This window comes from Mustela putorius, unplaced genomic scaffold (assembly GCF_011764305.1).
Source record: "Mustela putorius furo isolate JIRA1106 unplaced genomic scaffold, ASM1176430v1.1 tig00000407_pilon_pilon_pilon, whole genome shotgun sequence".
NCBI classification, from domain to species: domain Eukaryota; kingdom Metazoa; phylum Chordata; class Mammalia; order Carnivora; family Mustelidae; genus Mustela; species Mustela putorius.
In genome coordinates, this window is record NW_025421373.1 from 29,501,306 (window position 1) to 29,513,726 (window position 12,421).

General features: G+C 36.2%; 1 protein-coding gene across 2 annotated transcripts in view; it reads right to left on the bottom strand.

Annotated features, from left to right (window-relative positions):
* Positions 1 to 4,229: 4,229 nt before the first annotated feature.
* Positions 4,230 to 12,421, bottom strand: part of CLINT1 (clathrin interactor 1) — a 60,048-nt gene continuing 51,856 nt past the window's right edge. The window contains exons 10-12 of one of the 2 annotated variants that reach the window (XM_004737720.3): positions 8,948 to 9,240; positions 6,963 to 7,113; positions 4,230 to 5,984 (exon numbers count right to left, since the gene is read on the bottom strand). In XM_004737720.3, the coding sequence (XP_004737777.1) occupies positions 5,638 to 5,984; positions 6,963 to 7,113; positions 8,948 to 9,240 (791 nt within the window). In that variant the 3' untranslated portion in view covers positions 4,230 to 5,637. Of the gene's footprint in view, positions 5,985 to 6,962; positions 7,168 to 8,947; positions 9,241 to 12,421 lie in introns of both variants that reach the window. The other variant, XM_004737719.3, reaches the window with a different exon arrangement.

Genomic DNA, 12,421 nt, shown 5'->3' on the forward strand with positions numbered 1-12,421 from the left:
AGAGTCTCCCTTTCTGGGACCCTGCATAACAATCTTCGCAAAGTTACATTTAACTAGTTCCGGACATCCCTGTTCTGTATCTATCAGAGGGAGGACATTCTTCTCTAGCTTATGAGAACGAAGGGAGTTGATGTTTATAAGGTGAAGGTGTCCAGTACAGAGCTTGCTCCTGCCATTTCATGAATGGATGGAAACTTTGCTGGATCCCCCCAGTTCAGGAGATCAGATTTATCCAGGCTCACCAGGAACATGATCACTGTGGGTGCACGATTTCTATAGTCTTAGGCTTCTGTGAAGGGTTTGTCAGAGAACACAGTATACAACCTTGCAAGGCCCCCTCGGAAACAAGTCAGAGGTCTTCAGGTTTGACCCATTTTATGCTCTTCTCAAAGGGCAGAAAGGGAGGCTTAAAAGGTTTACAACACACCAAGCACTCAACACTCAGTCTCTCAGTCTAAGATTTTCTAAAAAACTCAACGTGGGTAAAAAATTTACTTCTTCATTAAAAGCTAGGAAATATGCACTATATATCAGAAGAAACAAGCTGAAAAACTGAGCAAACACTGATGTCACAGAGTTCTAGAACTCAGTATCCGGAGAGATTTCATGTGACAGTCATTCTGCCTGAAGAATGTGACTGAAGTGAAGAACAAAACCAAATTCTTTGTACCTCAAGCAGATTACCTTATAGACAATAAATCAAGCAAATGGATAGTTACTATGAAATAATCTTACCTTTTAATTCTCAATAGACAGCGATGTGGCCTGAGGACCACTGGGGAGCCCTGAGCAAGTTCCCACCCTTTCCAACCTCATATCCCTGAGCCCAGACTTTTTTCATGTATTTCCACCAAAACAACATAGCACAGCAGACTGAATGCAGAAGAACTTAATTCAGCTGTATTCTATTAAGGGAGGTAATAAAGAGATTTTAAAAAATGTTAAAAAAAATGTTACTCTTCTCATAGATTTTTATTTTGGAAGTTTTAAAATTTTATTTATTATAATTTGAAATTATAATTGACAGGGCCCCTGGGTGGCTCAGTTGGTTAGCATCTGACTCTTGTTTTCAGCTCAGGTCATGATCTCCAGGTCACAGGATCCAGCCCTAGATATGCATGCCACAGGGAGCCTACTGAAGATTCTCTCTCCCTCTCTGGCTCGCCACCCCTCCTTCTTAAAAAAATCGTAACTTGACAGGTAATGGGGTTACTGTAAAAGTCAGTATTTTTAAGGTTGTTCAGGTTTTATTTCAAATACAGTAAATATTGATATGACCCACATAAACATGAAAGTTCTTTGAGGTTCTCAATAATTTTTAAGGTGTAAAGGGGGTTCTGAGACCAAATTGCTACATATACTAACTCTAAGCACTCAGAATAAAATGGTAGAGCATGCTTGGAGCACTTAAAGAACACAGCTGCAAGGTGTATAGTTAAGAAAAATCAGATGGAGAAAAAATGCAGGGTTTCACAGTCCAGGACTCAATTATTTCAAGTAATGACATTTATTTTATTTTATTATTATTTTCTAAAATTTTATTTATTTGACAGGGAAATCATAAGTAGGCAAAGAGGCAGGCAGAGAGGAGGAAGCAGACTCCCTGCCAAGCAGAGAGCCTGATGCGGGACGCTATCCCAGGACCCTGAGATCATTACCTGAGCCGAAGGCAGAGGCTCAACCCACTGAGCCACCCAGGTGCCCAGTGACTTTTTGTTTAAAGAGTAACAAATAAAACCCATGTTTGCCCATCAGGAATTTCAAATCCCTCCAAAATCCCTGGGAGGCTAAGCATCTAAATTGGTTGGATGAAGGTTCCCCCACTCATTGGGCTGAGCAAGTGCAGTGTGAAGAGGTGCCAGGGGCTACCTATTGTCTGCGAGGAACAATGCAAAGTTGCCATTACTAAGAAGACACACACACACACACATAACACACAAGAATTAAGGTCATAATGAGTAAACGTTTAAAAAAAAAAAAAAAAAACTTTTCATGGATTTTTTTTTCCAGTCTTTGTATCTGATTGCTTATCTGGATGTAAGAATAGCAAGATCTTAGTCAACAGAACTGCAAGAAGTCAATAGAAAAATTGAGATCTCGCCTCCTCCTAAAAGCTAGGAACATTCTAATGAGGGTTATTTGTGCAGCAAATCCCATACCACCTTCATAGTTTTCTCCCTCACATCTGCACTAATGTGGTTAAGTAGAAGTGAGTCAGTACATTCACAAAATAGCTCATTTATAATTTCCTTGTCTGAGATTGGAATTAAACTCAGGCAGATAGGAAAGCCCTCAGAAATCAACTGCGTATCAGTCTCTAAGGTTTTCTTTCTTTCTTTCTTTTTTTTTTAAAGATTTTATTTATTTGACAAGACAGAGATCAAGAGTAGCCAGAGAGGCAGGCAGAGAAAGAGGAGGAAGCAGACTCCCTGAGGAGCAGAGAGCCCGATGCAGGGCTTGATCCCAGAACCCTGGGATCATGACCTGAGCCAAAGGCAGAGGCTTTAACCCATTGAGCCACCCAGGCGCCCCTCTAAGGTTTTCTTAACTACATACTTCTTTTAGGAATACAACTGGAATATCAGCTTTGGGGTTTGTTGCATGAATGGCGTGCATGTGAATTCTTGAGCAGTGACTGGCATGTAGCCTTGATAGGTGAGCGCGTTTATAAAAAATAAAAATGGGAGGCAGAGAAGTATTTTGTGCGCTTATGTCCATGCCAGTAGATCTGACACATCATTATTCATCCATCACTTCCCTATTTCATTCATTTTAGAAAAGATTTCTTATGGCCCAGAGAAGTCAGGTAAATTGATCAGTGTCACACAGATAGTGTGCATAGCTGAAATGGGCATAGATCTGCTTCCAAGTCCATGGTCTTTCCACAGTACAATGCTGTCTCCCAGCAGAGTTGAAACACAAAGCCAATTTACTTCATAAACCTATTTACTGGGTGTGTTCTGTGCTTAGGACAGTTAGCTTTATTTTGCTACATATAAATATTTGCTTCATAAATATTTGTGGAAGTAACTATAGGCCTCAACTTACTGATTACCCCAAACCCAACATTATGGGTATCATTGAGACAATTTATTATAATCAAAAAAATAAAACACCCAAAGTCCCATTCGAGAACATTTGTGGTTCCTGAAGATTTTGTCAGAGAGGTTAAAAAAAACCTCAAAAGGGAAAAAAATGAAATCTGGTATGGCAGTGGAGAGTCACCTGTACATTTTGAGAACAGTAACCATGTCCCTCTCCCCCAGCAACACACACACACACAGAACCACAACAAAAAAATGAAACATGAGGCAGAAGCTGGTAAAAGGGTGAAGGGATATAGGATCGGCAGAAGGGAGCTCAGCAGACTATTTAAGAGTATTTTCTTGCCAACTCCAAATTATTTGCGGGTATTTAGACCTTTCTTTGGTAACTTTGAAGTATCACTTAGTAACTCTTCCAAAAGTAAGTCACCGGACTGGATGGACCCCTTAATGAGGCAATTCTTTCCTTTCATGGGCTCTGAGACAAAAAAACTGATACCGAACTGTACGTTGAGGTGCAGGAGATAGGGCTGGCTCCTTTCTGTCTTCAGAGACACAATACAGGAAGGAGGCATAGTACAGAAAATGCTTTACAGATAAATCTTAATTTTATTAGAAAAGAACTTTTCAACACAAAAGTTTAGAAACAAAATATTTAATTCCTCCAAGAACTGTATGTATTTGGAAAGGTGATGCTAGACTCTCAGTTTAATGAAAAAATTCTCTTAAGATGACAGGTTTTAAATATCAGTGAAGATATTCTCCATGCTGCCACCGGAGCCTGGGTTGACTGTTCTGAAGTAACAACACTTGAAAGCTCCTATTCTTTGAAACTAATTTAAACACATTGAATTGTTGAAAGATTAAAAACCACAGTCAGCTAATTACACTCCCTCTCATCTCTTATTCAGCAAATGAATCACTTTTCATTACCACTTAGCTGAAGTACATGAATTTCTGCCTAATTAGAAATGTTGTAGATGGAACATTAGCAAGAATGGAGTGGGTCAGAATATCTCTGCTGCTTCATTTTTAATTCCTAACAGCAGAGTCTGAGAGGAAAGAATAGAGAAGTCATTAAATAATTTTAAATTATTTATAAAAATTACTTTGCCCAAATTATAATTATTTTTTCCCCAAACGGTCTCAAATGTCTAACAGAATGAAAGAAAAAGCAGTTCAACATTGATTTTAATGAACATTTTAATGTTATGTATAACAGAACATTATGAATACAATGGAAACAAAGTTTTATCAGTTTAATAAAAAAAAATTTCAACACAAAGTGGGGAGGTAATAATTTGATACCTATATTATAATATTTATTTTTAAAAATATTCCCAGCTTGAGGGTGAAACAATTAATTGTGCATTCCAAACTCTAGGATCATGATTTTCATGTGAGCTTAATGCAGAATTACAGCAGGAAAAATGAAAACATTTTAATTAATCTCCTTTATTTGCCATTAAATCAATAAAACCTTTTGACTGCTACAGGTCTCCTTTAATAATATATATTTAACTCCTCTCTATTGGAACCATACTGGTAACGCCGTATTATATACACTCAAAACCAAAACCAAACGAATACTGTATAAAATCTAAAAGCCAACATTGCTGAGTTCTAACATTTATATTTAACTTAAGGTTTTAATGAATTTTTACCTTTTCAATTTTTTAAAAGACACCAAAAAAATAAAAATAAATATTTTTCTCTTTCGACTGTTCCTGACTGAGAAGTGGTGGCTACACGGATAAACATGGAAAGAAGCCTTGCCAAGTTAACCACTGCAAATTGTAAATAATGACTGCTAAAAACAAACAAAAATACTGGAGGGTTTTTTTTTTCTTTTAAAGGAAACCATAGAGCAGTCCTGAAAAAAAAAATTTTTTTTTCCTCGTTCTGCAAAGGATAATTATAGCAGAAGATATGGGAAAAGTCCCATAGCTATCACAAGTCGCTTGAAGAGGTTTCGTTACAATAAAAATTTGGAATAGTATAATAGGAATAGCAGAGTTGCTGGAACATTAGCAAAAGTATATACATTCCAGTTACCTTTGATTTAGCCATAATCACATATGTATGCCTTTTTTTGGACAAAAATATATATTTTTATAAAAAACTGATCATCCAACTTTAATGATTTCATTTATGGACTCAAGAGTGGTAGTAAAAGGAACAGACCCAATTATGACAAGGCGATTCAGGGACAGAAAAATCAAGTTCCTCAGGAAAAGAAAAGTATAAAATTAGAGATTCAAACACATTTATTCAGCCCTATTCCAGTCTTCCCACAAATCATGATGTTAAAATGGGCTCTTCAATTTATAAAGGCTTTCAAGGTCTCACTACCCCACGAGTGGTCTATTCTCACTGGGAAAAATAATTTTGACTGCCTCATCTGAAGTGCCCTTGCCTGGTCATCTGAAATACTAGATATTTCACTTTTATAAAACAGCCTTTTTTGGTTCTTTATGTAGATTTATTTTAACTAATTAATAAAAGAAACGGGAGTTGATTAGCATTTTCCATCCCAACATCACCTATCTTCACCACTAAAAATCCTTCATTCAATCTGCTCCTTTACCATTTCTCATTTGCTAAAGTTGGCAAAATTTGCAAAGGCATCTTGCTTGGGTTGCACAGTTCCAGAAGTCATGGCTAAGTTGGGCATGCCCATTCCCATTGTGCCTGTGAGGCCCATCCCAGCAGCTGACATCCCCATGTTCATGTTCATGCCCATCATGCTCTGGTTCATCATTGGGGTGTTTCCCAGAGGCGCTATTCCCATGGTGCCAGTCATCACACTGGGCATGCTCATAGGCATGGGTCCCCCCATCAAAGGGTTAGTTTGGGGCCGGACAGGAATTATGTTTGATGGAGAACTGAGGTTCACAGCTCCAAAGCTTTGGGTCATCACATTCATAGGCTGCTGCATATCTACCAGAAGGAAAAAGACAAAACTTTACATTAGATCCAGCAGAGTAATAATACAATATTCCTGACCATCAACACTTTAAAGCCCTAATAAAATTCCTTTACAGTGATTTTACAAAGTCAGTCAATTAACTCGCATTATTTGTTCTAGAAAAATAGTTTGTGGCTGTTAACTCTGGTTTCCCACAGACGTAGAAACAAAGAGTGGGCTGGGGGAAAACACGAGGCACTTTACAATCATTCCAACAAAATTTATTGTTGAATCCAAACTAACAAGGTATCAGGAGCCACTGTGTATCAAAAGCCTTGTAAAACTTTATACCCTTTGACTCACTTTATTTTTAGAACATTACATTAAGGAAAAAAAAATCCCAAGTACAAAGATTTATATAAAATCACGATGGAGTTGTTTATAATTGCAAAAAGCTAAAAACAACAGAAATAACCAACAATAAAGAAATTGTACACTGATATAATGATAACTATAAATAGCTAAAAATCATTTTTCCCTAAGAATATTAAATACAGGAAAAATGATAACTTTATGCAAAATAACAACGACAAGAAGTAGAATAATATAAGCAGTGATTTCAAGTATTAAAAATGTGGTTAGAAAAGACAGAAAGAAATATCAATTAATGGTGATTATCCCTGGATTATGGAGTTATGATGATCTTTGTTTTCGGGTCATATTTACCTAAAAATAAAACGTTTTCTACACCAATTACTTTTATTTTAGTGATCCGACTCTCCAAACTCACCAAAATACAGTCAATGTAATCAAGCCAAAAGCAGAATACAAAGTAATCCAATATGCTGGGATGTCTATCAAGTATCACAGGAAAAAAATCCTAAGCAATCACACAGTTGCCTTCGGTATGGTCTGTGCCATGTATTCTTATTTCATGGCTTGAACCAGTCCTGGCAACAGGGTAAAGATTACAAGTGCACAAAGAATCAAGATGTCTGGCAGTAACTTACTCTGCTGTTGAATCATTGTGTTGAGTGATGGTTGCTGGGGTTTGGAAGGCTGCATACCAGGTAGTAAGTTGTCTAGGCTGATGTTTACACTGGGGTCAGACCAAGTAGAGGGCAGGGTTTTGCTGACTGGTTTCTGGACCATATCTGTATTCTGATTATAGAGAGGATTAGGCTTCTGCAGCACTGTGCTAACATTTTGCAAAGGCTGGAAAATAGAAAAATGCTCTAAAAATTAAGCTTGGGCTCTATAAAGGTCATCAGATGGCAATTTAATCACAATAACTCCAGATATACAAGACTTAGTAACAAACTCCTGAAACCAGAAAGAACCACAGAAGTGCTAGGCTAAGATCTTTAAGCTGAACCACTAGCTTCCCCCCAAAGTTCCTCTGAATCCCAAATCATACTTGGCATTAAAGGAAAAAAAGAAAACAAACCCAACATGTTTACATGAACAATTACTCTCCCATCACCCAAAGTCTAGAAGCCACCATCCCAGGGAATGACCAACTTCAGGTTAGTACAGCTTTAAGGAAATATACGAATGGAAATTTATTATCACAAGATGGAATTCAGGATATGATTTCCCATGGTATAAAAAGAAAAACTACAAAACCAACAAATTATATTGCACAAATTCTGACATCTTCCTGCTCCACGTACATTTCCCTTGCCTAAAGTGAGCAACATTAGTGGAACTTGATACATGTGGACCAATTCAGGAAATAGGAGAAATTCAGGAGAAAGAAGCAGGGATGCCTCGTAGTTACTAAGGAAAGCTATGAAAAGGACAGAAAAAAAGAAAAGGAATAGAAACAGGAAAAATAATTAAAAAGGTACCAATGTGAAGAATTACAACATAGCGCAATTAAGACTGCAAATAAGTAAACTGGCTTTATGTACAGACCACATGAAAGAAACTCAAAAAGAATAAACTGGTTTGGGCCTGTTTAGAGGTGCATAGTTCAATTTAATGGCACTGGTGTGCCTTTCATATCCTTTTTTTTAGTGTCAAGTCCAACTTCTGTTATACAGAACAGTCACCTTTCTGCTTCTTTCTTCTGTTCCTCCATCCTAACACCCAAAAGGAGAGAATCTACACATTAAAATGAGTAATTAGCATCATAAAAAATACTCAGAATTGCCTGAATCAAAAGTAGCACTCTGGTACAACTCAGACACATGTACTCTGCTTGCTTGTCTGAATTCAAGTTAGTATTAGGTAATTTAGATTTAACTGTAAAAAAGTGAACTTAGGGGCGCCTGGGTTGCTCAGTGGGTTAACTTTGCTTTAGGCTCAGGTCATGATCTCAGGGTAATGAGATCGAGCCCCATGGGCTCTCTGCTCAGCAGGGAGCCTGCTTCCCCCTCCCTCTCTGCCTACTTGTGATCTCTGTCAAATAAATTAAAAAAAAAATCTTATAAAAAAAAAAACTTAAAAAAAAAGTGAATTTAAAAAACTCCCATTTAGTTGTTTTTCTTTATGAAAATGAGCTGAAAGAAGAGCCTATATAAAAATTACATAATGTAGAGCAGGCCCAAAATAGGGAAGAGCATTCGTCATTTTAGAGAACGATTTTCTATATTGGTAACGACTGCTTGCAACCAGTAAGTGACATTTCTTTGAGGAACAGATATTTTACTAAGTGAATATAGGCCACGGGTGATCTCTAGTCCTTCTTAAAAACAGATTTTTTTTTTAAACACCAAATACCAAATTGTTTATGAATGCAATAAACTTTTAGCAATTGCCTCCTCTGTGCAAGGCATCATGCTTGGCTTTGCACGGACTACAGGATGGGTGAGAAAGCCTTGATCTCTAGAACTCAAATGACTACCAGGGGAACGAGTGTAAAGTAACATGCCATATGCAAAAACCATCTATGTATGGCTTTTTTTCCTGTCTCACGCAAGTCTACCATTACATTAGTCACAGAATCTCTAAGATTAGAAATCAAAGTTTCCAAGGGAGGCAGACAACTTACCTGTGATCTTGACATTGGCAACCCCAAGCCTACAGTATTAGTGCTCATCATAGAGAAATTCATACTCTGGGAAGATGTCATAGTTGCCTGGGATGAACCCATAAGATCAAACAGGTCCGAAGAATTTGAGGCAGCTGGAGGTGGGCCTAAAGCTGGTTGAGAGCCACTGACAAGTTCCACAGCTGGCTGTGAGGCACTGCCAAAGAGCTCACCACTGGAGGCACCAGGGCCTGATGGGGCTTGGTTGAAGGCACTCCAGTCACCAAAGTCTCCATTCCCACTTGTCGCTGTAACTAAGAGGGAATAGTAAGGGTAAGAAACTTTCTGAAATGCGCAGAGCAAAACAACAGAACTGAAAAAAATTAGAGCTGATCTGTGTCCATCCAGATTAACATCTGCAGGTACCATCTCCATCTGGACATTATTTTTCTCATGAATATTCCACAAATGTTAACAAGGTGGCAAAGGAAAGAAAAATCCACCTCTTAGCAGGTCTGAGGTGATACACAGAAATTACAATCAAAACTTTCCTTCAACCTAAGTTTGCGTATCATCAAATATGCTACCAGCTAAACAACTATGGATGAGTCCAAAACCCTGAAAAGTGAGAAAACTTAACTGGTTAAACTTTTGGTTGGGAGACTGAGAATCTTCACATGACGAGACACTCAATAAAATCAAAGAATTCAACTCATTTCACCCATTCATTATTTGGAAAGGTTCAGAGAAATTAAAGTATGACTTATATGGTCTCAAGTAAATAAAATCCCAAATTCACGATATTAAACTCATAAAGAAACAAAACAGAAAAGCATGGAAAAGAAAAACTCAGTGAAATCAAGAGTAGGGTTAGTAAGTTTCTGTAAGAAGTTCTTACCCTTTTGGCCACACTTTCACTGACAACACAAGGGCTGCAGAGAGCCATGGTATAACCCTAGTAGAGTGCTTACTCCAAACGGGACTGTTCAATTTAGTTATTTAACTAAAAACTAGGGTATAGAGGGGAACTCAGGGGGAACTCTTATCATTATATTCAAAGATAATTATAACAAGTTTAAGATTTAATGCATTCAATAATATAAAAATTGGTAATAGGTTAATTAATGGACTACAGTGTTTAAGAGCATAGATTTTGTACCTTACTAAATGAGTGACCCTGGGAAAACTACATAACCCTCTCTGTGTCTCACTTTTTAAAATCTAAGTTGTGAAGATTAACCTTTTTTGTGTGTGAATTTAATGTGTTAAGTGCCATTTAGGGTTTATTATTATTACTATGGATTAATTGTGAAAACATAGGTGAGGGCCAAAGGCATCACATTTTCTTTTCTTTAGGTACGCCATAAAATAGTATAGGCCAAACTTCTAAAATTCTGCATACATATACTATTTAGATCATAATAAATATAAAGGCAACAGATACTAAGGAAAAAAATTCTTTAAATAGGCTATGCATGACTCTAAGTAAATAAATCTAAGAAAGGAATAAATAGATAAATATGAATTAACAGAAGTTGAAAAAGCAAAGGTGAAGAAAGAGCTACACATAAACGGTCATCTGAAAAAGAATAGTATATATTTCCAAGTTAATTAACACCATCTCTTTGTACTCCATGTTCACTTACAACTTGGAAATACACTTTGTCTAGTCTATAAGGTAACCAACCACTCCAATACTGTGTCTCATTATGCTAAATATCTAAAGAGAACAATAATATTAAGTCTTTAAAATTATATTTCTCTATTACCATATTATAATGGTAATATATAATGTAAGCCCCTTCAAAAGAAAATAACTCAGAAAACCGTTCTACCAACAATTTAATATAAGAACTGGGCTAATATTCATCACCTCAGGGTTTTATTAAAATAGGTCTTTGATCTTCTTTACAAAAAAGACTGATTTAAAAGTTTTACAATTAATTCTATATATTAAACAATTTAAAGTAATTTAAGAAAGACTTGCTGGATATAGGTAAACTTTATGCTGATTTCCTATATGCTTGATCTATAAAACAGAGTACAAATGGAAACTGGGGCAAAACGCGTTGCCCCATCTGAAAACTTTATCTGAAATGATTAATCATAGGAGGAAGAGATTTCTAGTGGGGCATATATTGTTCAGAAAAGATTAATTATTGTTACAACAGTTTCATCCCCTTGCGTAATGGTGATCAGGTTATATTAATCACATGCATACAGATGAAGAGATGTATCACTTAGCAACAGTAAGATATTCTAATTATTTGCATAGTAGGCAACTTTATATACATAAAAACTTTAAGAATTACACAGGCAGTCTGTAAGATTAGGGTAATGTTTATCTTCCACTTGATTTGCCTAAAGTAAGGTATTAACCCTTCGAAGACAAAACCATACTTCTAAAATGAAGTTAATTACTGCACAATTCCGGTTTCTGGGTAATACTCAGAATTTATACAAGAAGGCTACCAAAATAACCCCAGATGATTAAAGCCTATGTATCTTTCTTCCTAAATCCTGACAAAACTACATCAGATATTACTAAATATATGTTTTAATTCAACTAATCTAATGGCATTAACTCTACTTGAAACGAGTAAGACAAATTCAGCTAAATTAACACCTTTTCTTCCTGCTTCACTTCACGTTTAAAATTTATAACTAAATTGTCATATTCTCTCTCAAACTTCAGAGTGACTAGATTTTATACAAAAAACCACTATAGCCAACTCCTTTACAATTTGAAGAAGAAAGCACACTTAGCAACATAGTCCCTATTCTATACACTTCTACAGAAACTACTTTATATCCTTATAAAGAACCATGTCAAAAGGTGTTCCTCATTTTAGAAAGTTGGAGGCTCAGCTGCTTTTCCGAAGTTAAACAGCTACCATACTATATGGCAGAGGCAGTAAGGTAAAAATATTCATAATGGGGAGAAAAAGACAAATGCTTCACCTCAATCTTTGATGTTTAAACCTGTATTGTTAGTTTCAAGTACACAACATAAAGATTTGGTTCTGTATATACTGCAAAATGATCACCAGAATAAATTGAAGGCATTTTAAAATTTCTAATCTAACATGGAGGGAAGTTTTGCCTGAGATTCAACTGCTCTCTATTTAAGGATGTGTCAAAATGTAGTTCGGTTATGTCTTATAGAAGTGCTCTTAATATATCTAAATAACAAAGAAATGAATTTTATTAAGATAATCTGCTCAATCCCAATGTCTTTGGAATCATTATCATATAACCTAAACATAAACCATAATATTCTTCCTGCTAAATTGAGATTATACTTTGTACTTATTCATACTCCCCACAACACTATCCCTCCCCCACCAAAAAAAAAAAAAAAAAAGCTAAATAAGAGTTGCTTATAAATGAGGGCAATTTTATTTAGGTGTGCCTGCCTGAGTAGTTTACAACTAAATTAATTCATTTAGCACATTTAAGACACTGACCCAATAAAATACCTTTGTGAATAAATTC